Source organism: Bufo gargarizans, chromosome 7 (assembly GCF_014858855.1).
Source record: "Bufo gargarizans isolate SCDJY-AF-19 chromosome 7, ASM1485885v1, whole genome shotgun sequence".
NCBI lineage: Eukaryota > Metazoa > Chordata > Amphibia > Anura > Bufonidae > Bufo > Bufo gargarizans.
The window spans coordinates 53,223,620-53,251,090 of NC_058086.1; the positions used below are offsets into that span (position 1 = coordinate 53,223,620).

Genomic DNA, 27,471 nt, shown 5'->3' on the forward strand with positions numbered 1-27,471 from the left:
TACTTTATAGTCCCAAGGCGGGTCATCATAGAGGAGAGCCAATCAAAGCCTTCCTGCTCGTGTTGTAAGCGTCTACGGGGGCCAATCAGATTACCGTCAATTACTTATGACGTCATCCACTAAAAAAAAAAAAAAAAAAAAAAAAAGGAGGTGTAAAAGAGAAAGAGAAAAGGAGAGAAAAAAGAGGAAAAAGGAGAAAAAAGAAGAAAGAGAGAAAAGATGAAAAAAGAGAGAGAGAAAAAAAGAAAGAAAGAGAGAAAATCGAGAATATAGTAAAATATCTCTTCCTCCTCCTCCTTGGAATATCTAATATCTGTTATAAACTATGGCTCGGAAGATAGTATTACTGTATTCAAGTGGATATAGTAAGTTCCGAATGCCCTTGTTCCTATATGGTCCTAATAAGTTCCGAGTGGATATCTCTCCTCTCTATATATTGAGAAGTGCACCCTGATACAAATCAATGAAGATCCAATGTATACATTTCTTTGAACAGACCTGCCCGTCTAAGTGCGGGAGCATGCGCGGAAGGAAGAGGGTATTGACGTAGGCGCATGAACCCGTACCTTCTGACCTCTAGTGGATGACGTCATAAGTAATTGACGGTAATCTGATTGGCCCCCGTAGACGCTTACAACACGAGCAGGAAGGCTTTGATTGGCTCTCCTCTATGATGACCCGCCTTGGGACTATAAAGTATTACGCATCACAAGTGCTCGTGTTGCATGTAGCTCCATCCCCCTGAAGAAGCCGCGCGAGCGGTGAAACATGTCGGGGGAGCTTCGTCGTGATAATTTTTAAACACATGTTAGGGAAGTTTATCCACAGCACTGCGGACTGCAGACGCAGTACGCTCTGGAGTATGACCATGAGGGTGTAGATGTAGCGAGTCGCTTTGAAAATAGACACAAAGCAGAAACAAGCAGATACATGGCTTTAATAAATATTGAATGTTACCAACAGCAGACCGCTCACATCGCTAAATGATAGAGCAACCTGGTGGTATATAACACCAGGGCACTATCAAGGGTGAAGATAACCTTTGAAGTGCACCTACTTGATATATCTATCATTTTTGGAAGGATAATTATCCGGAAATAGGTATTGATACAATACCATAAACACCCCAAGGATACTATCCCTGACAGATACATTTTAAAAGACTCTCAATAGAGTTGTTTCTTGTTTTGTTTCGTTTTGTATTGTATTATATGTGGGGAAAATTATTCTAATAAATAATAATAAAAGTTACATTTTAAAATTTGACCTAAAACAGGTATTATTGGTCATTCTGACCATTGGATAATAAATTTTGATCTCCTGGGTCCAGTGGATCTTCTGTAAATAATATAGATAAGAGAATCAACCACTCACACTAGGTGATTGTCAAAGCTAATTCTGTCCTTGTACAATGACCTCTGCACAGAGCATGCCTAGAAAACTCTCCCATAGAAGTCAATGAGGTCCCCTCCTGACCATTGTGTCTCTGGCCCATGGGGCTGCTGTAAAGCAATTTTCTTAAATGCTTTCTGAATGCTGTTAATAAAAGCTCAGGCAAGATGATCGCCCCCATCATCATGTTCAGGAAAGAATATAAAAATCTAATGAGAAAACATAATCTGATTAGAAAAAAAAAAGATGTTGCTATCTGGTTTTTACTGGCAGATAAAATTTTTGGTGACACATTTGGAGGGTGCATCCATGCGTGACTAAAAAAAAAAATACAGTGAAGAAGTCTGCGGATTTGGCCACGGATGTGCGACAAAAAAAAAATTGGATTTCTGTACTTACCGTAAAATCTGTTTCTCGTTCAATGCATTGGGGGACACAGCACCATGGGTATACACCCAGCTACCACTAGGAGGCACTAGACAAGGTGGGCTATACCCTCTCCACAGAACTAGGCTATTCAGTTTGTACCAATAGCAGTAGGAGAGAGAAACAAAAGCGAAGAACCAACATGACCGGGAAAGGAGAAGAGAACATCAGCCCGGTTACAGGGAGAGTAAGTAAAAACAGGGGGTGGGATCTGTGTCCCCCAATGCATTGAACAAGAAACAGATTTTACGGTAAGTACAAAAATCAAATTTTTCCGTTAATGGCATTGGGGGACACCGTACCATGGGATGTCCTAAAGCAGTCCTCAAGGGTGGGATTGAAATCTCATGCAAAATGAAGGGTGCAGAGGAACCATGTGACCCAACAGGACCAGGAGACCCTAGCATGGAATGGTTTTAAAGAATAAAAATGGGAGACCGTCAGGATCCCAAGGACAGGTGCCTGGGAAACACCCAGCTCCACCCAAGGTGGGAAAAAAAATAAAGCGCTAGAGGATGAGGGACAGGACCAGATGTCCTGCGTGAGAATCAAGAGTTGACCAAGAGACCCCGAGGAAGGATCTAGAACAGTGATGGCTAACCCTGGCACTCCACCTGTGGTGAAACTATGACTCCCAGCATGCTCCATTTATTTCTATATAGTTCTGAGAGCAGCCAAGCAAGGGGGGCATCTTGGGAGTTGTAGTTTTACCACAGCTGGAATGCCAAGGTTAGCCATCACTGATCTAGAAGAACCAGGGCTCCCCCTGAGGAAATAGGAGAGAAATGTCTGTTGGTAACGACCTAGCGCTCTACATAGATAAGTAAGCTCCAGGAAGAGAAGCCCTCAGATGACAGACCCAACAAGACTAAATAGCCTATGAGGGTGCCTGGTAGGAGATAAAATGTCTGTAAAAAGGACATAACCCGTCCTCAACAAAAGACTAAAACTTTAAGTTGTCTCAGACCAAATGTAAAGGCCAGGGTAGAGAGGAAACAAAGAAGCACTGAAGGCTAAACGCTTGAGAGAAATCATAACAAAGACTCACAAGGGAAGGGAGCGAGCCTCCTTTCACAGCAAGGAAGGGGGGAAAAGAGAAACACCCAAGAGAAGGTGGAAACCTCTTCCTGCCAGAGAAAACAGCCAAACCCTGGAGGAGGGGAGCCTTAGGTAATGGTCAGGAGAAAAGACCTGCTTTCCATACAGAGGAGGCGAAGAACAAGCTTCTGTAAGACATAATATCGCTGTAAAATGTAAGACCACATAAAGTCACAGGGAAAAAAGGAAGCAGTCGCAGGTCCTGGTAATACAAGCGGAGACCCACTGGCCTGAGAGATATTCGAGTAGAAGGAGAGGACTCCAAACAGCCTAAAGAGGAACAGTTCTCCAAACAAGGGAAAGTTCCGTCCAAAAAGTGACTAATTAGATGGAAACTGCAAACCATAGCACTAAACAACTAGGTACCAGGTACTTGACTGGGATGGGAGGAGAGGTTAGAATCTCAAGAAGGCAACAAACTATGAGGACACAGGAGGGAAAAAGGACCAAACCAGGCCCAAAGATACAGCTGTCATACAGAGCCTGTGCGGTCAAAATGCCATGGGTAGCTTCCCCAGAAGGGAGCGGCCAGCTAGATGGTCTAAAAAAGAGTGGGGTCAGGGACTTCAAGCAGGATTTGACAGGGGCTCAAGAAGGGTCCAAAGAACCGACCACCTAAGGACAACAATAGCCAGAAAACCAAGGAAATAACATCAGCCATGGGTGACCAACCATCCCAAGTGTAGTGACCAGCCAACTGTATAACACTGTCCCAGAAAGGGGAAAAACGGCAGCCTGGATTTGGTAAAAAGAATCACCAAACATCCATATGTCAGAAAGGATGCAGAAGTCAGCAGGGGAAGCCGGGAGAGACTACACTGACATGTAGGAACCAGCTAACAGCAGAGGACAATGAAACCCCCAGGGAAGAGGGGAGGAACTGACAGGTGCAGACAATGGCCAGGTCCAGGGAACGGCCCTTCTGTCATGTAACTAATCAGAAAATGGAGTATCAAGAACACCTGGACCATGGAAGAGGTACGGGACCATATCCAATACCAGAGCAAGCCGCGGAAAAGTCCACCCATGTCACAGCCATATCAGAGAGGACGTCCAGCGAAGACGCATGTCATTGACCACCCAGAAGGATTCTGTATATTCTGGGTACCCTTGCAGGATAGAACATCCAGTGGTGATCCCTGTACTCTGCCAGGACTGTGCCATGTAACTGAGCAGAGGAGCAGTAACAACAAAGCGAGTACTCCCTCATGAAATAGGGTAACGCGGCGGTGCAGCATGCAGTAGTACTTAACAGGGCTGACAAAGAACAATCCTAGCATGCCAGCTAACAACCTGCCCACGGGGGGAAGAGCAAACTTATGGTGCACAACAGAACTGGGAAGTCTTGTTAAATAGTGCGTCAGGCAATAAAGTAAAAATCATTCCTAGTACAGAGGCAAAGAGAAGACTAGAGGTCCTGGGGGCACATGATTGCCTATCACAGAGCCAGTAATGCAGGAGCCGTATGGGCCGCAGATTGTACCAATAGGGCATAGCTCATGTAGATACTGCAAATACTCCGCCTATAATAGGTACTCTACCTAATAAGGGAGAAATACTGGCTGTGTAGTGCAGACTTAAAACCAGACAGGTGTAAGGGGCACAGCATCTGGAGATGGCAGAGGAACTCCATGTCAGAGAGGAGCGATGCCTGCGTGGCACGCACTAGAACCAGAGAAGTGCAATGGCTACCGCATTAGAAGAGGGCCACTATACCTCGCCTGGTAAGGGTGAAATAGGGCTGCATGGTGCACAATAGAACCAGAGAGGTGTAACGGCTACAGCAAATCTGGAGATGGTACAGGTACTGTACCTCTAAAGGGAGCAATGTGGCTGCTAGATGCACACTAGAACCAGGCATAAGAAATGGCTACAGCCCCTGGAGATGGAGCACCAGACAGGTGTAATGACTACAGCATCTGGAGATGGAGCACCAGACAGGTGTGATGACTACAGCGTCTGAAGATGGTACAGGCACTCTACTTATGAAGGGAGCAATGTTGCTGCTTGGTGCACATTAGAACAAGTGTAATAGCTACAGCCCCTGGAGATGGAGCACCATAGAACCAGACAGGTGTGATGACTACAGCATCTGGAGATGGTACAGGTACTCTTACCTATTAAGGGAGCAATGTAGCTGCTCTGATACGGCTGCATAGTGCACTGTAATGGCTCCAGGCACTAATTCTGGTGAACCAGGGCTCGCTCTGTATATATGGTCGCGTGTCGCACGCTAGCACCAGAATGGCTGTTTTGGCTACAGCGCCTGGCGGGAACACTCTCCGACTAGGAGGGTGTGTAGAATATAGCCCCTGGTACAGAGAAATAGCTGGAGTGCTGGGTACAGCATTTGGCAGTGGTACAAGTACCCCCTGTTAAAGGGAAGGGCTACGTACCTGGGACACCACGTAGGTGTTTCGGCATGCTAACCATGTGGCGGGCTGACTTACCTTGTGCAGCCAGGGATCGCTATCCGAAAGTACACTAGAGGGGATACCAACCCTAGAGAGGAGAGGGGCCTCAGTGGACATTTGTCTTTAACCACCCAGAGAGAATCTGTCTGGTGGAAGACCGCCTGATGCTCTGTTACTGAGAGAGACTCGGAGCAGAGGTGTCCCCCGAGGCAGCAGATGGAATGGCAGGGAAGGGTTTGTCACCAGCCTCAGACTTGTCCTAGGAGTGACCCGAGGAGGAGTGGGACATAGTTGTGATAACCAGAGGTCGTCTGCGGGACCTAGCAGAGTGTGCCCCATCCGCGGAAGGGTCCCTGGGAGGGCAGAAGTGGCCGCAATTTTTGGTCAGGCAGTCGGTGCAGCGACTCTGCAATAGACTGGGAGAGTCGGACAGGATACCCTATGGCTTGGGACAGGGAAGAGTCCCAGTCAGGATAGACCGACAGAAGTAGGTAAGGGCGTCATGAGAGGGCCTGGGAGCTACTGCGCACAAACAGGGACAGGCTGACCGCGTGGCAACCCTTTAAATCAACGGGGGGCGCACACAAATACATGCGACCCCCGAGGGGGGGCTGGGAATATGAGTCCTCAGAAAGAGGACATGATGCCTGAGAAAAAAGAAAAAAAAAAGCAGCCAGCCGAAGGCTGTCTAATGGATCCCAGGGGCTAAGTCCCCAAAGAGGTGCTGCAGCAGCTCCAGAACCTCAGAGAGAAAACCAGCACCCACAGGGTTAAAGCCCACGCTTGGCTGACATAGGAGGAGGGGGAACCCCTCCTAGAAGCCGAGAGGAGCAGGGAGGGAGAGAACACAGCCTAGGCCTGGTGGAAGCCGGGGCCTCGATTAAGGTGGCCAGTCGGTGTGATGGAACCGCGGGAGATCGGGGGCCCTCCGGAAGGAACAGGGCTCAGGGAGGGGAAGAGCAGGACAAAAGGAGCACCGGGGGGCGGGGCGGGCCGGAGAAAACACGGCCTAGGCCTGGCAGAAGCCGGGGACTAAAGTAGATGGGAGGCCGCAAAGGAAGCAGGGTGGCCAAGGAGAAGAGAAAAGGACCCCAGGGGGTAGGAAAGGAGGAAGAGAGAAAGGGTCCCCCCCCCCCTCCCAGAGAGAGAAAAATACCTCCCCGCCTGGGGAAGAAGGGGTTAAAGAAGAGGGAGTAGCACCCCGGACCCCCGATAAAGTGGATCCCATCCCTCGCCACGACAGCGGACCTAACCTGGGACCCCCACTAACTCTGGGACAGGGACGCATGTCTTCGGGCGCCGCACGGTCACCTCATCGGCAGACTCAACACGGGGACCGTGGGAATGCCGGCATGCCACTGCGGATGCAGTCAATGAGGACTGGGTGCCGGCGAGGTACCCGAGTACGCGCCCGCAGGGGGGCAACTAAAGTGGTAATCCACGATGTAGCCCCATCCTGCGGCAGGTCGAGACCTGTAGAAGAAAGCAAAAAGAATGAAAATAAAATAAAAGCAGCAAGACCTGCGAAAAAAGAGCAGGTCATGTCTGCCTCCTACGGACACTAGACTAAAACTGAATAGCCTAGTGCTGTGGAGAGGGTTTAGCCCACCTGGGCGGAGCCAACCATTTTTGATATCTAGTGCCTCCTAGTGGTAGCTGGGCATATACCCATGGTACTGTGTCCCCCAATGCCATTAAAGAGAAAAAACCTATGTATTACTTTTTTTTTTTTTTTTGCCTAGGAAACCCACAGTGAAGATCCGCAGCAAATCGACATGCTGAGGATTTCAAATATGCACCGCAGGTCAATTTATAATTTAGATTATTAATGCGGCTGTGGATGAGATTTCATAAAATCCCATCCACTTTACTGGTACTGTACAATGCTGCAGATATGATGAACATTATCTTTAGAGATGAGCGAATTTAATATTTTGAAATTCGTTCATACGTTCGTTTGGTGGTAAAAGCAGAATTGCGTTATGGATTCTGTTACCACGGACCATAACGCAATTCTATGACGAAATGCCTGTAGAGGCATTCAGTCATAATAAAAGTCTATGGGCTGCAAAACGGATCCGCCCCGTTTCAGTTATACAGGGGAGTCCTCTCCTGCATAATGGAAACTGGACAGATCTGTTATGCAGTCCATAGACTTCTATTATGACTGAATGCCTCTACAGGCATTCTGTCATAGAATTGTGTTATGGTCCGGTGGTTTAACGGGTGAGTAATTTTCTTATTTTATCACATTCCCTGCTGTTAAGTTAAAGAGGTTCTCCGGGATCATTATCAATGTCTATCAATCTGTCCTAAAACTGATCGAAAATTGTCCTCGTTCCATTCACTTGAATAGGATGGAGCAGTTGTTGTAATTGCACACGTGCCAAAGGCTTAGTCTGGCGGCAGAAGTGCTGAAGGGTCACCCTCTCCGTGGGTGCTGTGTTGAGGCAGCACCTTATAGTGTAGGGACCCATTTGAAAGATCTTACCGTGAAGTTGGCAAAAACCTAAATCTTAAAAAGGGAATCTGTCACCATGATCTTGGACTATTAGCCTACTTTCACACTAGCGGCAGCCTTCTCCGGCAGGTCGTAGTTTTATTCTGGACGCCTCGCGGCATGTTTGCCGGGCTGCCGCCGGAACTCCAGCCCGCCCCCATGGACCTCTGGCGGCACGCGTGCACTAGCGGCAGCACAGATCTGGCAGGCTGTTCATCCGCCAGAAAAAGCTGCCGCTAGTGTGAAAGTAGTCCTTACCTGCAGTAGTACATGATCATGAAGCTTCTTATCGGCAGTATTTGGTCTCATGCACATGGACCATTGTTGGCCTGCGCCGCTGGACCACAAACTTGCCACAGAAGCACTCCATAGTGCTTCCGTTCCGTACCATACCTTCTGGATTGTGGACCCATTTAAGTGAATAGGTCCGCATCCATGATGCAGTGCACAAATGGCCGGTGCCCGTATATTGCAGACCTGCTGATTGCGGGGCATAATATGGATGCCGGTCAACAACGGCCATGTGCAAGAGGCCTTACTTTTTATTTTCCTAGTGGCCCTCATCCCCCTGTCAGAATTTAAAGCTGTGCTGAAGTACAATGACAGGACTGCTGTGCATGCGCACAGAAGTCCCCTCTATTATGTTGGACTGTGTATTATGGTGCATTTTTGAATGTTGACGGTAGGATAATGAGGGGGGGGGGGGGAGGGGGGTTTGGACTTTACTCATGTATTACTGCAGATAATAGTCCAGAACTGTGCTGACAGATTCCCTTTAACAAATACTGTCATGATAATGTTTGACATTATTCTGAGCAATGATATAGCTCAATAATTAACATGTGGCTTTTTTACTACACTTTTTTCAAAAATATATCATTTTCCAGCAGCGCAGGTAATTCTCACACTCGGCTCAAGCATACCAAAAGTTAACCACTTGATTGGCATTCTTAATTTTATTAAAAATGAAGAAACCAATTTATGAAATAATTTTTTTCAGTTTGGATTTCCATAATAACAATAAAAAAAAAGTTCTTTACACTTTATGGGACACAGAGATTGATAAAATGCCTTTTTTTTTTTTTTGTATCGGTACCAAAAATAAGATGAGACTTCCGGTTTAAAAGATTTTTGGCACCTGCTTCAGACTCAAATAATAAAAGACATTTAGAAAATTACATTCCTTTCTCTTAAAATCATCTGTTTATAGCTAAAATATATACATTTTATAGAGCTTGAAGCAGGCAGTTCATGAATAGAGCATAGAAAATAAAGAACTTAATTTTACGGTTTTCTTCATTTGACTTTGATAGAACACAAGGCTCCCCTCAAAATGGGGCAATGAAATAAAAGAAATAAGCATCACTCAGAGGAATGATTCCAGTACAACTAACAGTATATTTACAAATGTTACATATTAAAATTTCTAGCTCCACCTGGAAACAAAGTTTTAAAAATGGTTGTCGCAAAGTTTTTTTTTTTTTTGCGTTTATTTCTTTTGCTGGATGTAACTGGAGTTCTGGTGCGGGTGTCCTTGTGATAAGACTGAGAAATGGGGCCCGTTCTGTATTAATGAAGGAGCTGAAAGGAAAAGATAGAGGTGAATGTTAGCAGCGCCCGATACATCGGCATATGAATCCACCCTGTAGAGTCTGTTCACACATACTGTATTTTTTATATTTATTTTTTTTAGGCGTAAAACAAAGTACAATATGTTCGTGAACGAGGATTTAACAAAGCATAATATAACTGCAGCTGATTCTAAACATGCTGCAATGCATCTAGTGAAGTCGGCCTCAGAATCCACATCTTAGGCTACTTTCACACCAGCGTTTTTAGCTAAATCCGGTAAGCTCAGCAAAAACGCTTCCGTTACTGATAATACAACTGTCTGCATCTGTGATGAACGGATCCGGTTGAATTATTTTTAACATAGCCAAGACGGCTCCGTCATAAACTCCACTGAAAGTCAATGGAGGACGGATCCGTTTTCTATTGTGTCAGAGTTAAACGGATCCGTCCCCATTGACTTGCAATGTGGGTCATGACTGATCCATCTTGCTCCGCATCCCATGACGGAAAGAAAACCGCAGCATGCTGCAGTTTGCTCTCCGCTAGGGGAAGGAAACCAAACGGAACAGAATGTTTTTGGAGCACTCCGTTCTGTTCAGTTACGTTTTGTCCCCATTGACAATGAATGGGGACAAAATGGAAGGGTTTTTCTCAGGTATTGAGATCCTATGACGGATCTCAATACCGGAAAATAGAAATGCGGGTGTGAAAGTAGCCTAACACAGATTTCATTATAGATATAGGAGTGGACTGATACATTGTGTGTGAACCCGACCTAACATTCAATATTACCTTCTTAAAGAGTTTATCCCACCATTGTATGTCATTTATTTTATAGATTAAAAAAAATACAGGGGTAATAGATCATTTAAAAAATCTTGGATAAACTCCACAATTGCCCCCAAAAAAATAATAATCACGTTCTACTCGCCCCTTTCTGCAATGCCGTTCTCTGTAGCACTTTCTGATGCTCATTGTCTACAAATTGCAGCAGTGAGGTGACGGTATTTGGTACATCACTGCTACAGCCACTCACTATGCTCAGGGTTACACCACTAAGGACAGTGATTGGCTGCCGCAGTCATGTGCCAAATATGGGCCAGTCACCGCTGCAGTTTGTAGATTATGAACGGCAGGAGGACCAGACCATGGAGAAAGGGGTGAGTATAACATGATTATTTTATATTGGAGGGCTTTTCCAACATCTTTATCTCAGACAACCCTTTTAAGCATATTTGCCATTTACATGATTAAAAAAAAAAAAAAGTCAGAAGCATTACGCCATTTTCCCCCATGCGAGTGAGGACTTCCCATCCAAGGAACCCGAGGAGATAAAGTCACACCTCCCTCTACAACTAAAGCCTGTATTACACAGGCTGATACTTATGGCAGATGATTGCTAATGAGCGTTCGTAGGCAATCATCTGGCAGTCTGAGGGTCCATTCACACGTCCGTTTTTTCTTTCCTGATCTGTTCCGTATTTTGCTGAACAGATCTGGACCCATTCATTTTCAATGGGTCCTGAAAAAAAAACGGACAGCACAATGTCAGATTTTTTTTCAGGACCCATTGAAAATGAATGGGTCCAGATCTGGTCCAGATCTGTTCAGCAAAAAACGGAACAGATCAGGAAAGAAACAACGGACGTGTGAATGGACCCTAAGGCTACATTCACACGTCAGTATTTTTCTATATCCCGAATTTCGGTCCGTTTTTTGCAGATCCGTTGTTCCTGAAAATGTTTCCGTATGTCATCCGTTTTTTGCGGATCCGCAAAAAACGGAAACATGTATAAATTTCATAAAGCAAATAAAGTTTTTTTTTTTTTTTTTTCAAAGAAATCCAAACAAAAGAAGTGAATAAGTGATTTCTGTGGGCAGGATTTAATTTCCAGGAACGGATTCCGCATAAAACGGATGACATACGTAATGACATACGAATGTCATCCGTTTTTGCGGAACCATTGACTTTGTATTGTACCAGGATCCGATTTTTGCGGAAAAGAATAGGACAAGTTTTATATTTAATCGGACATGCGGAACAGAACAACGGAAACGGACAGCACACATTGTGTTGTCCGATTTTTTCCAGGACCTATTGAAAATGAATGGGTCCAGAACTGGTCCTGATCTGTTCCGCAAAAAACGGAACAGATCAGGAAAGAAAAAAAACGGACGTGTAAATGGACCTTAATACTGCTGCCGATGAACCTGGGCAGTCCAAATCTTTTGACGTGCAGTCATCTATCCAATACATGTGCATCCTAAAACTAGACACTAACATTACCTGGAGGATAGTAGGCCTTGGAATGAAAGCCGGCAGGTGCCTGTTGCAGGAAATTCTGGTGTAGGCTGTAAGGCCAAGATCCAGGAATCAAAGGGTAATGAGGAGGAGTCCCGCGCTCCCAGGGAAGTGAGGGCTTCCCAAACTGTCCTTGGAATCCTTGCTCTATTTCACAAAACAAGGAAAAAATAAATGTAAATGATATGGGCCAATTATTAAAAGGGTTAACCAGGTAGTTAAAATCGATGGCCTTTCCTTAGGACAGGCTGTCAATATTAAAGGGCATCTGTCAGCAGTTTTGTACCTATGAAACTGGCTGACCTGTTACATGTGCACTTGGCAGCTGAAGGCATCCGTGTTTGTCCCATGTTCATATGTGCCTGCATTGCTGATAAAAATGATGTTTTATTATATGCAAATTAGCCTCTAGGAGCAACGGGGGCATTACCATTACACCTAGAGGCTCTGCTCTCTCTGCAATTGTCTCACCCTTTGCACTTTGGCCAGGCAGTGTACACGTGATCACACCTGGCCCTGACATCTCCTAAAGTCAAAGTGCAGAGGATGCAGCAGTTGCAGAGAGAGCAGAGCCTCTAAGTGTAATGGCAACGCCCCCGTTGCTCCTAGAGGCTCATTTGCATATATTAAAACATCATTTTTCTCAGCAATGCGGACACATATGAACATGGGACCAACACGGATGCCTTCAGCTGCCAAGCGCACGTGTAACGGGTCAGCCAGTGTCATAGGTAATAATCTTCTAACAGACGCCCTTTAAATCGGTGGGGTTCTGAACCCACTGATCTATCCGAAGGATAGCCCATAAAGTCCCACATCTACAGGCTTCTCCTACGAAATGTTCATGCTTTTTCCTATACACACATTTAACCTTTAAATGTTCAAGACATTTACCTGTGCCCCCCACGTTTCCTTTGTTCACCAGTGAGTTGGGTGCCTGGGAATTGTGCCAATGTCCATCGTGAGAAGAATTAGGAATGCCTACAGACCTGGCAGCAGGCCCTGCAAAGATGATGCTGGGGTCGTTCAGATTAACTGCACTTTGACTAGTGGTTGAGGTGCTGCTGCCAGATCTGGCTGGATAGGCGACACCACTGGAGTGAGGGGGGTTCCCAGAAGAGGAGCGAATTATCTGGCCATGGATAGGCCAAGAGTTGTTGTGAATAGGGATCTGTGGAGGCAGAGGGAGTAACCCAAGTTTGTGCAGAGGAGAAAAGTGAGTGGGGGGAGAGTGTGGAAAGTTAAACATGGGCCGCTGAACCTGGTGAGGATTCGGTATTGGCTGCGGTGGCTGCTGGTTTAGCTTTGTCTGAGACTGCGTCTGGCCCATGTTGTTTTGTGGAAATGTCTGAGGCTGCGGAGAATACGATGAGTGATGGGATTCAGACTGTGAAGAAAGAGGAAAGAATAATCTAACAAGTGCATTAATCATTGTTTAATAAGTGGGACTTATACTAGAAAGTAGAGCAAAGAACAATGCCTATTTGTTAGTCCCTTGAGTATAAGGCTACTTTTACATATGAGTTTTCACTGGATCCGGCAGGGATCAGCGAAAAGGCTTCCGATAGGATAATACAACCGTCTGCATCCGTTATGAACAGATCCGGTTGTATTATCTTTAAAATAGCCAAGACGTCTCTAAAACCATTGTAAGTCAATGGGTGCTGGATCCGCTTTCTTTTGTGTCCGAGAAATCGGATTCGATAACATTGACTTAGGCTACTTTCACACTTGCGTTTGATCGGATCCGTTCTGAACGGATCCGATCATATTAATGCAGACGGTGGCTCCGTTCAGTACGGATCCGTCTGCATTAATAACTTAGAAAAATTTCTAAGTGCGAAAGTAGCCTGAGCGGATCCGTTCAGACTTTCAATGTAAAGTCAATGGGGGACGGATCCGCTTGAAGATTGAGCCATATGGTGTCATCTTCAAGCGGATCCGTTCCCATTGACTTACATTGTAAGTCTGGACGGATCCGCACGCCTCCGCACGGCCAGGCGGACAGCTGAACACTGCAAGCAGCGTTCAGCTGTCCGCCTGTCCGTGCGGAGGCGAGCGGAGCGGAGGCTGAACGCTGCCAGACTGATGCAGTTTGAGCGGATCCGCATCCATTCAGACTGCATCAGGGCTGGACGGAAGCGTTCTGCTCCGCTCGTGAGCTCCTTCAAACGGAGCTCACGAGCGGACAGCAGAACGCTAGTGTGAAAGTAGCCTTACATTGTCATTGTGTGTCATTACATTGTGTGTCATTCCGGATCCGTCTTGCAATGCATCACATGACGGACAGAAAAATGCTGCTTGCAGTGGTTTTCTGTCCGGTATGGGAATGCAACTAAACGGAACTGAATGCATTCTGGTGCACTCCGTTCAGTCTTGTCCCCATTGACAATAAATGGGGACAAAACAGAAGCATTTTCATCCGGTATTGAGATCCTCTGGCAGATCTCAATACCGGAAAGGAAAAACGCAGATGTGAAAGTAGCCCAAGCAGATCACAAGGCGTCCCTCTGCGATCTGCTGTGATCCATGGAGAAGACTGGCAATAAGTGTTTGATTTCCCTGCAGCGCCACCACAGGGGCCATTAGACATTACTGTGCTGTCTGTGTAATGCAAGACAGGTCAGGTCAGAGAGACAAATGCTTAATATAACCTCTCTCTACTCCGGGCAACAAATTAAGATCATACACAAAGATCCCTCTCTATTGACTAAGAATTTGTGAGAGGATATGAATGAGTTTTCTAAACTGGTCAACCCCTTAAAAGTGGCTGTGTCACCCAGATCAACCCCACCCTACCAGACATACAGCCTGGTAGGGTCGATGACGCTGGTGGAATCGTTGCAGAGAAAAATGTACTTTTAAAATTATGCAAATTAACTATTCGAGCACCAAGAGACGCACCATGCCCCTGTGTTGTTTCTCCGAAACACTGAAGTGCACAAGAGTCCTAGCTAATCTCATAAATCCTTTTACTACAGATGATGTAGTAAAACATTTCATACCATCCGTTAAAGGGGTTATCCCATGATTAATGTAAAAGATGAAAGTCGGACATCATATAGTACAAGACAGTCTCCAGCCATGTACCTCACATGGTTCCACAGATCTCCACTTTCATTGCTCCAATTTTCTACTAGACTCTTCAGGCTGGCAGCTCAGAGGGCATGTCCTTTCTGCTGCAGCTCTCTCCCCATCACAGCTCAGGGGGCATGTCCTTTCTGCTGCAGCTCTCTCTCTATCACAGCTCAGGGGGCATGCCCTTTCTACAACAGCCACACACATTTAGGATTTTTAATGCAGTTTTTCAAGCCAAGACCAGGAAAACACTAGAGAAGCAGTATCTGTCCTAATACTTTCTTCTCCTTTTATGATCCACCCTGTCACAGCTTCTAACAATAGATAGGGCTGGTGGTAGTTGAAGGAGGGAACTAAGGACGTGCATCCACCTCATAGAGGTGGACAGAGCAATAAGGAAAACATCAAACAGCAGGTGGCGCTATACATTTAGATGTTACTGAATGACTGTGGCTATACTTCTTTTTTAATAAAGGTATTCAGATCCAGGTGCTGGTCTGAAAACTGTGGAATATTATTTGTGGGACAAGCCGTTTAATAGTTTTCATTCCTTCCAGTGTGCTGTATTTTCCGACTCGTTAGAAATTTCTATTACAAAATGTAATATTGGATTTCCACTGTATCCAAGACATAAACCTGCTGCATTTTATGGCTATTGGCTACTGCTGACATCGCATGCTGGGAGTTGTGGTCTCCCAACAGCTGAAGGTTGAGGTGCACTGGTCTACAGCACTGAAAAGTCAGATGTTTCTATATTCTGTTATACAAAAGACGGTACGGTACTATACACACTCACCGATTCTGAAGCCTGCCGTGTGCGCGTGGGGCGCTCCATCTGTTGTAAAGGGGTGAGAACGGGCTGCGGGACAATGAGGCTCAAGATCTGTGATGCTAAAAACAGAAAATGCCATTAACCCTGGATAGAGGAAGATATTCTCTGTACTGACTGACATGAAAAAAAGTTTTCTATTTTCTTAAATCAAAGCTTTTGTTTTTTTTAGTACTTTATACTGACAATCTCTTCCCTACGTGCCGTCATATCCTATCTATCTGCATGTATTATTCTATAATATTATACATTTACCCAGAATGCTGTTGTTGCTCTTCTGCCGCGCTGTGTTGTTTTCAGGACAGTCCCTTCGTACATGACCCACATCCCCACAGGTAAAGCACCTCTTCTCTCTGAGCTCCCGCTCGTCCTCCTTATTGTCCTTGTCATCGTCTTTCTCATTCTCTTTCTTCTTTATCCTAGGAAACAGCCATGGACAATTTTAATACATTGGCAGATAAAGGATATTGACCCCAGTGATCAGCAAACTCTGGCACTCCATCTGTTCTTGAACTACAACTCCCAACCTGCTCTATTCACTTCTATGGGAGTTACAAAAACAGGCAAGCAAGTGGACAAGCTAGGAGTTGTAGTTTCACGGCAGCTGGAGTGTTGAACGTTGCTGAACCCGGAGATACACTTTCACAACCAAACTGGTTTATTGCTCAAATAAATCTACAATTGAAGGGGAAAAAAAAGCAACTTTGCAAATAGTCTTCATTACGTTTCCTACTGTACTGTGTCCACAGCTGCTTTGCAGTCTTATGTGTCTCCATGGTAGCAGACAAACAGTGTAGTCTGATACCGTCATCATATTCCCTTCTATCTGCCCCCCTATGTTTTGCTAATATACAATGTATGTTAAGAAAAATAGGGGACAATGGAAGAGGATGCACACGGCCAGGGATCGTATGATCTATACGAGTGTATTACTGTAGTGTAGCGGCGGCATGAAGCGCACAGCGTCAAAGCAACCAATGAGGCCGTGCGCTCCTGCTGTCAGCAGGATGCCAGGCCGGGATACTGCGGACCGCTCACGGCTGTGTGCATTCGGCCTTACAGTGGATTTGTCATATGAAACATGACTGACTATAGGGGGTCATGCACACAAAAGTATTTTCTTTCCGAGTCCGTCCCGTTTTTGTTTTTTTTGCAGACCATATGTGGAACCATTCATTTCAACAGGGCCGCATAAAAACGGCAATGACTCCATGTGCATTCCATTTCACAGAAAAAAACAGAACATGTCCTATTATTGTTTGCATTACGGACAAGGATAGGACTGTTCTATTAGGGGCCAGCTGTCATCTGTATGCATGAGCCCAAAGAGTAATAAAGGACAATGCTATTTACCTCCTTCGTTTGGGACAATCCTTCATGTAATGGCCAATCTTGCCACATACCCGACAACACCTATCATTAGGTGCCAATTCCCCATCTGTCAGGACTTTGGAATCAAAAAAGTATTCCTGCAAAAAAACAAACACATTAAAGGTAAGTCCCAGATAAACCTCTGCCTGCACCACCTGGGTTACTCATTGCGATTCCATGCCAGTAACAATGGCCTATACAGGTTCCTTGGGCCCATCAGAGGAAATTATTCTCGAGACCCACTGGCTTGTATCATCAATAAAGTCTAATAGGTTTTGACTCAAAGAAAGACCCTAGAGGCTGTCCAGTGACACTGAAGGCAACCAAATGTTTGTTTTTTTTTCTCGACCTTAGGGGCCCCACCAGAGGATCCTCTGTTACTCTGGAGGGCCAGTCTGGCCCTGGCCATAAATATATGACATTCTTCAGCCGGGAAACATGTTCCGTATCCAGTTACGTTACAAAAACCGCAAAAAAAATTAATCTTCTCATTACAATTCAACAAATGTGAATGAAAAACTAAAACATGAAAGAGACTGGGGAATAAAAATCTGTACATCGCATCTGTGTTTGATCTGATGAGTTTTAGGCTACATTCACACGTCCGTGTGTGTTTTGCGGATCCACAAAACACGGACATCGGCAATGTGTGTTCCGCATTTTGCGGATCGCCGGCACTTAATAGAAAATGCCTATTCTTGTCCGCAATTGCGGACAAGAATAAGACATGTTCAATTTTTTTCGGGAACGAAATTGCGGACGTGTGAATGGACCCTTAAAGGGGTTTTCCGCTTTTTTTTATTTTTTATATTGATATATATTATATAGATAATCAATATCAGATCGGCGGGGGTCCGACCAGCTGTTTGAAGAGACAGCATCATACGAGCGCTGCCTTCTCCTCATTGGTTACATGTTTGCTGTCGTAACCGCAGCAGCGAGCAGGTGTAATTACAACTATGCTGTCCCATAAACTTCAATGGGACGGCTCCTTCCCATTCACTTGCGACAGCAAGCAGGTAAACAATTAAGAGAAGGCAGCCCTCATACGAGAGCGGCGGTCTATACAAAAAGCTGATCGGTGGGCGTGCCGGGAGTCGGCCCCCCACAGTCTGATATTGATGACCTGTCCTGAAGATAGGTAATCAATATATAAAAATATAAAAAGCGGAAAACCGCATTCACGAGAAATAAGAAAATAAGCGATCCCTACCCCTTTCACCATGTAGATAGGAAAACAAACTGTAGTGGGGAGAGCTGGAGCTCATCAATGGAAGTATCAGAGGAGAGAACAGGGAAATATCGCTTCTTTTGTTATTTGAGATCAATTTACTGGGGCTGACCAAGTTTCTATTCAACTCTGATAACCCCTTTAATAAAGAAAAAATAATAATAATCTCACAATGCAAACATATGACTGCAACAAAGCCAAGTGTTTTTTCTTCCATAGTCTATCACCACAGACACCTGAGCACCTTGAGGCAAGTGCCCAATGAAAAGTACAAGAGGACAACCAAAACAGAGGACTGCTTCTTAGAGCCTGTACTGTGGCCGCAATATCTGGATCCAGATCACTAGGGCTCTGGAAGATAAATAATGCCTGCATTGTGGCCCAAAGTGTCAACGGGTAGTCACACTGACTCTCCTGATGGTGACCATACACATTAGGCTACTTTCACACCTGCGTCAGGTGCGGATCCGTCTGGTATCTGCACAGAAGGATCCGCATCTATAAATGCAAACGATGGTATCCGTTCAGTACGGATCCGTCTACATACACTTAGTCAAAAAAAAGTCTAAGTGTAAGGCCGAATGCACACGGCCGTTGTTCACGGCCGTGAGCGGTCCGTGGAACCGCGGCCTGGATTCCTGCTGAGTGCAGGAGCGCACGGCGTCATAGCAACCAATGACGCCGTGCACTCCTGCACTCAGCAGGAATCCAGGCCGCGGTTCCTTGGACCGCTCACGGCCGTGAACAACGGCCGTGTGCATTCGGCCTTATTCAAACGGATCCGACTTTCCTTTACATTGAAAGTCAATGGGGGACGGATCTGTTTACAATTGCAACAATATTGTGTCAATGTAAACGGATCCGTCCCCATTGACTTACATTGTAAGTCAGGACGGATCTGTTTGGCTCTGTACAGTCAGGCGGCAAGCAGCGTTTTGGTGTCCGCCTCCAGAGCGGAACGGAGCCAAACTGATGCATTCGGAACGGATCTGCATCCATTCAGAATGCATTGGGGCTAAACTGATTTGGTTGGGGCCAATTGTGAGAGCCTTGAAACGGATCTCACAGGCGGACCCTGAAACAGCAGCGTGAAAGTATCCTTAGGCTACTTTCACATGTGCGCGTTCCCTTTCCACTATTGACATTCTTCATAGGATCTCAATAGCGGTGAAAAACGCTTCAGTTTTGTCCCCATTCATTGTCAATGGAGACAAAACTGAACTGAACGAAACAGAGTGCACCAGGATGCATTCCGTTCCGTTAGGTTGCGTCCCCATCGCAGTCAATGGGGACGGATCAGTCCCCCATTGAGTTTCAATAGAGTTCATGATGGATACGTTAACGATAATACAACCGGATTCGTTCATAACTGATGAAGATTGTTGTATTGTCAGTGACGGAAGCGTTTTTGCTGATCCACGACGGATCCAACAAAAATGCTGGTGTGAAAGTAGCCTTAGGCCCCTTTCACACGAGCAAGTATTCCGCGCGGGTGCGATGCGTGAGTTGAACGCATTGCACCCGCACTGAATCCTGACCCATTCATTTCTATGGGGCTGTTCACATGAGCGGTGATTTTCACGCATCCCTTATGCGTTGCGTGAAAATCGCAGCATGCTCCTCTTTGTGCGTTGCGGTGCGATAATCCACGCAACGCAGGCCCCATAGAAGTGAATGGGGTTGCGTGAAAATCGCAAGCATCCGCAAGCAAGTGCGGATGCGGTGCGATTTTCACGCATGGGTTCTAGGTGACAGTCTATTCACTGTATTATTTTCCCTTATAACATGGTTATAATGGAAAATAATAGCATTCTGACTACAGAATGCAGAGTATAATAGTGCTGGAAGGGTTAAAAAAATAAAAAAGTTAACTTACCTTATCCTCTTGATCGCGTTGTTCCCGGTCTGTTCTTTGCTAGCTGTGGGCTAAAGGACCTGTGGTGATGTCAGATCACAGGCTCCATCACCATGGTGATGGACCATGTGATTGGAGCATGTGATCTGACGTCACCACAGGTCATTCAGCCCACAGCTAGCAAAGAACAGACCGGGAACTACGCGATCAAGAGGATAAGGTGAGTTAACTTTTTTATTTTTTTAACCCTTCCAGCACTATTATACTCTGCATTCTGCAGTCAGAATGCTATTATTTTCCCTTATAACCATGTTATAAGGGAAAATAATACAATCTTCAGAACATCAATCCCAAGCCCGAACTTCTGTGAAGAAGTTCGGGTTTGGGTACCAAACATGCGCAATTTTTCTCACGCGAGTGCAAAACGCATTACAATGTTTTGCACTCGCGCGGAAAAATAGCGCATTTTCCCGCAACGCACCCGCCTCTTATCCGGGCAAAAAACATGACGCCCGTGTGAAAGAGGCCTTTGGAGAATTTCAACAACAACAAATGTTTGTCAGTTGAAATTTAACAACAAATGATCCTTTTAGCCGACCAATGAAAGACTATTATCATTTGAAAAGATGTCAGCCTCGTTTAATATTTTCGTACATTAGTATAACAAAAGATATTTCTTTCAAAGAAAGTTCCCAGAAAGATCTTTCATCCATCGCCTGGTTTCGTTAAACATGTATGGGCAGTCTGAACAACTGCAACGGCCAATATGGACCAAAATGTGGAAGGCCGAGTCTGTGAAAACGAACGTTCATCAGATGTTTGTTCAACCATGAACCAACTTTCAGCAACCTCCAGCACTCCAGCTGTTCTGAAACTACAACTCCCAGAATCCTTCTTTCACTTCTATGGAAGTTACAAGAAAAGCTGAGTTAGGCTACATTCACACGTCAGTATTTTTCTATAATCCGAATTTCGGTCCGTTTTTTGCGGATCCGTTGTTCCTGAAAATGTTTCCGTATGTCATCCGTTTTTGCGGATCCGCAAAAAACGGAAACATGTATACATTTCAATAATCAAATAAAGTTGTTTGGATTTCTTTGAAAAAAAAAAAAAATTTATAAAAATATTTGCTATGTGTTTCCAGGAACGGATTCCGCAAAAAACGGAAGACATACGGAATGACATCCGAATGTCTTCCGTTTTTTGCGGAACCATTGACTTTGCATTGTACCAGGATCCGATTTTTCAGGAACATAATAGGACATGTTTTATATTTAAACGGACATGCGGAACGGAACAACGGAAACGGACAGCACACATTGTGCTGTCCGATTTTTTCCAGGACCCATTGAAAATGAATGGGTCCTGATCTGGTCCTGATCTGTTCCGCAAAAAACAGAACAGATCAGGAAAGAAAAAACGGACGTGTGAATGGACCCTAAGTCTGCATGCTGGGAGTTGTAGTTTCCACAGCAGCTGGAGTGCCGAAGGTTGCTGATCCCTGGTTTATCTAATGTCTATGGCCAGCTTAAGGTTTAGGATACACACTCGGGCACATACACATACTTTTATCCCCCACTACTTTTGTTGATTTTCCTGCAGCAGTGACGTTCCATACACACACACACACACACACACACATGACCACTGCAGCCAATCACTGGCCTCAGCAGTCAAATGCCATACATGCTTAGCACCACCTATAAGCCTAAAAGGCTGCAGTGGTAAAGAGGATGTACAGCACATCATCACTGCAGGAACCACTGGAGCAGAAGCGGAATTATCGGGTCAGTAGTATTTCTTTTTTAATTTATGGAATCTCCTCCCTTTAGCCGCCTCATAGAAACGTATTTCCTTAAAAAAAAAAAAAAGACTGAGAAGTCTGTAAATCCCAACAGTCTTTCTCAGGCTCTGTAGCGGCCAGATGCTAGACTGAGACACAGGGCGCCCTTGATGATACGCTTATTGTGCAGCTGAGTGGACAAGTGATTTCTGTTATCCTTGGAAATTCATTGACCAGATCTTTTATATTCTGGAGAAACCTGTAATTTTATTTTTTTTAAATAGAGTAAAACCTTACTGCTTCGAACCCAGCCAGTGGATAGAATGGGGTTCCAAACAACTTCCTTCCGTTAATGAATGCCTTCATGATAAAATTAGTCACTGAGGGAAAGAACATGAGAAAAGACACAAGATTATCATTTAATTGATCCTTCCACATACAGTTTGATCCAAATAAAAAACCTACATATACATTTGCTATAATACAGGCTGACAGTGTAAAGTGCTGTTCACATTTGGTTTGGTCAACACATTTGGCTTATGTACCGGGAAACCTCTTGGCACATGAGTCAAAAGAATCCATCAGCCCCCATTGACCGAAAGAAGGCCAGAAGAACGTTGTTTTGGTCTCCGTCGGGGTGATATGTGCCGGCATTAATTTTTTTTATTCAAAGAGAATTAAATAAAAATAAGGCCAAGAGGAAAATCATGATGATGCAATACACACATACATTACAGCCCCATAAATTAGAACTTAGGGCACTTTCACACTAGCGTTTTTCTTTTCCGGCGCTGAGTTCCGTCCTAAGGGGTCAATACCGGAAAAGAACAGATCAGTTTTATCCCCATGCATTCTGAATGGAGAGCGATCCGTTCAGGATGCATCAGGATGTCTTCAGTTCAGTCTTTTTGACTTTTCAGGACGGAGATAATACCACAGCATGCTGCGGTTTTATCTCCGGCCCAAAAAAGGGAACACTTGCCTGAATGCCGGATCCGTTTATTTTTTTTATATTAGTGCCATATTCCATATTAGTATTAGTGCCGGATCCGGCATTCAAATTGACGCATTGACGGATCCGGTATTCTGGTCTGCGCATACCTTTAAAAATTTGCGTTTAGTTTGCCTGCCTGCCGGAATCAAACAACGCAAGTGTGAAAGTTCCCTAAAAGGGGGAGGGGGGCACTCCCAATGTGTACCGTTGCCAGCTAGTGCCCGCATTGAGGCCCTCAAACAGCCAGTCCGCAATATATGGGAAGCGGCCGTTTGTGCCCTGCATCACGGATGCGGACCTATTCATTTGAATGGGTCTGCAATCCAGAAGGTGCAGTGCGGAACAGAGGCACGGAAGCACTACGGAGTTGAATGGGTCTGCATCCGTCTCCAGCAGTCACATGGATGGTGCCCGTGCCCAATGCATGGAACAGGCGGCACATGTTCGTGTGCATGAGCCCTTACGCCGAGAACAAGGCAACACTGATGAAACTTTTTGTATAACATAACGACTATGACCAGGAAATAAAAAAAACAAACAAAAAAAACATCAGGCTCTGATAGAAATACACTCACTTTTTCTTGAGACTCCAGCTCCAAGATTATGATTGAGGTCAAATGGATCTAAAAACAATCAATGGAAAAAGGCAGCGATTAACATTCCGTTTTCTCACGCCACGAGAGCAAGTATGCGGTTGCCCTTTTCGTTATGGAAGATGCTGCATAGATACAAACCTTCAATGGCGATGCACTTAGACGTCCACTGTTTCTCAAAGGTTGTGAGCAATTTTTTCTGCCTAATGCTGATGACGTTCTCCTTAAAGTCAAACTCTTCTGTGTAAAATCTAAGGAACCCGAGCCACAGCTCCCCGAGAGATTCTGTATTCTGTCCCAGAGGTGGAAACCGGCTTCTCTGGAAAAAACAAAAACAAAAAATAAAACTTCTTTAGAAATGCCTAGTGACATGACATAAAAAAAAAGGAGTCTTATAGTGATATTGTATTGTGCATATATTGTAAGGGATAATGTTTTTTTCAATAGGTCTGCTCCATCTCCAAAAACTGCATTGTAAACGTACATCACAAAGCACAAGTAAAGTGTAACAATGTGTGTGGTAAAGTGTTGGAGGAGGTGTATATTTCACCCAGAGTCCTGTAAATTTATGGTGATGGATGCCACTGTAAACCCCAAAGTCTGAGGGTCATTGCCGACCCCACCACAACTACACAAACCCACGACAATTGGTTCATCCAGCTGATATACCATGATGCCGCATATATCAGGTTCACAGCAATAGCAGCTATAGAGCCTTGAGGACTGGGGGAGGGCAAAGACCAGTATGGATAGGTGTTACAGATCTTGTGCTGGAGCTTCAAGTTACGCCTTCTGGATCACCGTTTTTACTGTGCCCCACTAATGCAGCTCCTTCTTTCTTCTAACATAAAAGTCAATGATCTTGCAGCAGTTGTAAAGCAATCATTAAAGGGGTTGTCCAGGATTCTGATACTGGTGGCCTATTCTCATACCCAGATCAGCAGTTACTTTGTAGCTCCAGTGCCGGAACTACACAGCTCCAACCACCGTATAATGGACAGATGTGGCAACTGTCCCGCTGATCCCATTCACTTTAGCCCCTCCGTCCAACTACGTGCATTTCCGGCGCCGATTCTCGATGCCAAAGCTACAAGGTAACAGCTGATCTGATATTGATGACCTATCCTGAGGATAGGCCATCAAAATCCTGGTGAACGCCTTTAAATCTGGCTATAGTTGATGACTATAAACCCCTTACAGGTGCAGGTTATTTCAGTAGGGAAGAAAAGGTCATTGCGGAAGGGAGGAGGTGGACATGGAGCTGCTGGGCACCTCTGGAAATCTAAAACTGGCACATCCTTGTAGTGTGGACCATTAGGCAGTCTGCTAAGACAAGCTCGCATCCATCATCTGTCTGAATGTTTCTCAATTAACGCTAGACTGATGCAAAACTAATCTAACCATTCCTGAGAGTCGGCACCCTTTTAGACGAGTGAGTTCCAGGCATCGGACTTGCAGAGCGAGTATACGGCAGCGTGAGTATACGGCCGCTTCCGCCCTGACCTCCCAGCACTAATGGAGTCACATAGCATTATGTCAGTGTTATCCAATACATTCCAGAACTGTAAGGGCTACACAGCATCATAAATCAATATAATGATATGCGACCCTGTCAGTGCTGGGGGGTCAGAACGGGGGCAGATGCCTACTCACCAGTCTTCTGATAAAATCTGAGTCCTCCATGTGAATAGACTACTCACCAACTCTTCAGTATTCTCAAAGAAAAAGGCATTCCAACCGTCCACCATCTTCTGTGGAATCACACGCCCGTCGTATATCTAAGGATTACAGAAATAACACACTTTAAAGGGGTTGTCCAGTTTACAAAAACTATTACAGGACCCTATTAGCAAGAGTGGAAAGCAGCTAAAAAGAGTTATGGAGGCCAGAATTGTCCATGCATTTGTTTACATGTAATTCTCCATTTGTCCTGTGGCGGCGCTGCACAGACACTGAGGACTTGCTGACGGACTCCTCTACAGATTACAGCTGATCACTTGGAGTCCCAGCAGCAGGACACCATGTGATCAGTGTACGGTCAGAGTTAGAACTGTAATAAATTAATCCTCATCGCCCTTCGTATACTCGTGTATGTACCTAGACGCCAGCCATTTCTTACCTCTTGTAGCACCGGTATGACGGGTGGATTTCTCTGTTGGAGGAAATATAGGACCATGAGGATGTAAGCATAGGAAGACAAACTCCCTCTTGATGCGTCACCAATATCACAGCGCTGAAAAAACAATGCAGAATAAGAATTATTATTACTCAAAACACAATGGGGGAAAAAAGTTCTGAGAAGAGAATGGTACAAAATAGAGTTCACCACTAGAGGGAGCTCATGGCATACTGTTAATACATTGGGCTCAATAACAAAACACTATGAAGCACTGGTTACAACTCTCAATAGCTTTTTGCCTGTTTTTGGATTTAAAAAAAAAAAAATCATGAAGTATGATGCACACCATATTTCTGCAAATCTGCTGCTTTTTTGGCACTTGCTAGTTTTGAAAACTGAGTGGCGTTTACCACGAGTAGTCATGGTCTTCACCTTTTCTAGATTTATTAAAGAGATTTTGATATTGATGGCCTATTTTCAGGATGGGTTATCAATATCAGATCGATGGGGGTCCAACTCCCCCACCGTTCTGCGAGTGCTGCAGCCTCTTCCTAGGCCAGTGACGTCACGTTCGTCGGTCACATGGCCTACGTGCAGCTGTCACATTTAAGTGAATAGGGCTGGGCTGCAATAACAAGCACAGCCACTTGTATTTCATGGGGAATACAAGTACCGGTACTTACTAAAACGACATGTCAGATTTGTTGCAAACATTTCTGCAACTGTCTCAGTGATCTGAATGGAACCTGCATGAAAGACAACAACTGATTTTCAGTCGCAGAGATGCCTGCAGCAAATCTGCCATGTGTGAATGTATCCCAAAACCTTGGCACTTCCATCAAGTCTAAATTGGGCTGCTAACACCATCAATCACCTTAGCAAAGAACTTGACTGTGTACCCTAGGTATTTCACTCTTGGGTCAATGGCTGCATACGTAGCCAGCATCCGGGTATTGTGCTGAGCCTGGAAAGGACACAAATACATCAAGGATTTAGCTTTATTATTTCACTTTTATAACTCAAACATTGCATGAACCTTAAAGGGGTTGTCTCACTTCAGCAAGTGGCATTTATCATGTAGAGAAAGTCAATACAAGGCACTTACTAATGTATTAAGAATGTCCATATTGCCTCCTTTGCTGGCTGGATTCCTTTTTCTATCACATTATACGCTGCTCCTTTCCATGGTTACGACCACCCTGCAATCCAGCAGCGGTGGGTTGTGCTTGCACACTATAGAAAAAAGTGCCGGCCTCTCTGGTGGCCGGGACCAAGGGAGCGCGCATGGGCTGGTGCTTTTTTCTATAGCGTGCAAGCATGGCCACTGCTGATGGATTGCAGGGTGGTGGTCGTAACCATGGAAACGAGCAGTGTATAATGTGATGGGAAAAATGAATTCAGCCAGCAAAGGAGGCAATATGGACAATCACAGTACATTAGTAAATGCCTGGTATTAACTTTCTCTACATGATAAATGCCATTTGCTGAAGGGACACAACCCCTTTAACTAAACAGAATAAAATTCACGCACCAAGGTGTTATACAAACTGATGTCTCCTTCTACTCCACATTCCCTGTGTTCAAACTTCACGATTGGGACCTTGGCCGTCGTTATTGGCAAAATATTCTTTAAGCCTAAAAGTAACAAATGAGGTATAAAAGCTGTGTATAATACAACCACGTATACAGTCTGCAGACCTATACATACCCGGGTGTCGTTTTAAAACCTTTGCCAATCCTTCAATTATTTCTTTACAATTTAGTTTCTGCAAAACGTCAAAATGATAAAAATAGAAATTAATTTCCTTTCTTTTCCCTGCAGTCAGTAAATATCCCTTACTAGATCCTAAGACCTCTTAAAGGTAACCGGTCAGTGCGCATGCGCACTGAATCTAGGTGTGCTGTGCTTGACTT

The 27,471-nt window shown here is 44.9% G+C and overlaps 1 protein-coding gene across 2 annotated transcripts in view; it reads right to left on the minus strand.

The window, feature by feature from the left end:
- Window positions 1–9,208: 9,208 nt before the first annotated feature.
- Window positions 9,209–27,471, minus strand: part of TUT4 (terminal uridylyl transferase 4) — an 86,768-nt gene continuing 68,505 nt past the window's right edge. For both annotated transcript variants that reach the window (XM_044301923.1, XM_044301922.1), the window contains exons 17-30: window positions 27,266–27,323; window positions 27,089–27,192; window positions 26,432–26,521; window positions 25,558–25,671; window positions 25,139–25,216; window positions 23,580–23,757; window positions 23,421–23,468; window positions 22,149–22,231; window positions 16,965–17,080; window positions 15,867–16,030; window positions 15,579–15,673; window positions 12,599–13,091; window positions 11,690–11,851; window positions 9,209–9,411 (exon numbers count right to left, since the gene is read on the minus strand). In XM_044301923.1, the coding sequence (XP_044157858.1) occupies window positions 9,320–9,411; window positions 11,690–11,851; window positions 12,599–13,091; window positions 15,579–15,673; window positions 15,867–16,030; window positions 16,965–17,080; window positions 22,149–22,231; window positions 23,421–23,468; window positions 23,580–23,757; window positions 25,139–25,216; window positions 25,558–25,671; window positions 26,432–26,521; window positions 27,089–27,192; window positions 27,266–27,323 (1,875 nt within the window). In that variant the 3' untranslated portion in view covers window positions 9,209–9,319. The remainder of the gene's footprint in view (window positions 9,412–11,689; window positions 11,852–12,598; window positions 13,092–15,578; window positions 15,674–15,866; window positions 16,031–16,964; window positions 17,081–22,148; window positions 22,232–23,420; window positions 23,469–23,579; window positions 23,758–25,138; window positions 25,217–25,557; window positions 25,672–26,431; window positions 26,522–27,088; window positions 27,193–27,265; window positions 27,324–27,471) is intronic.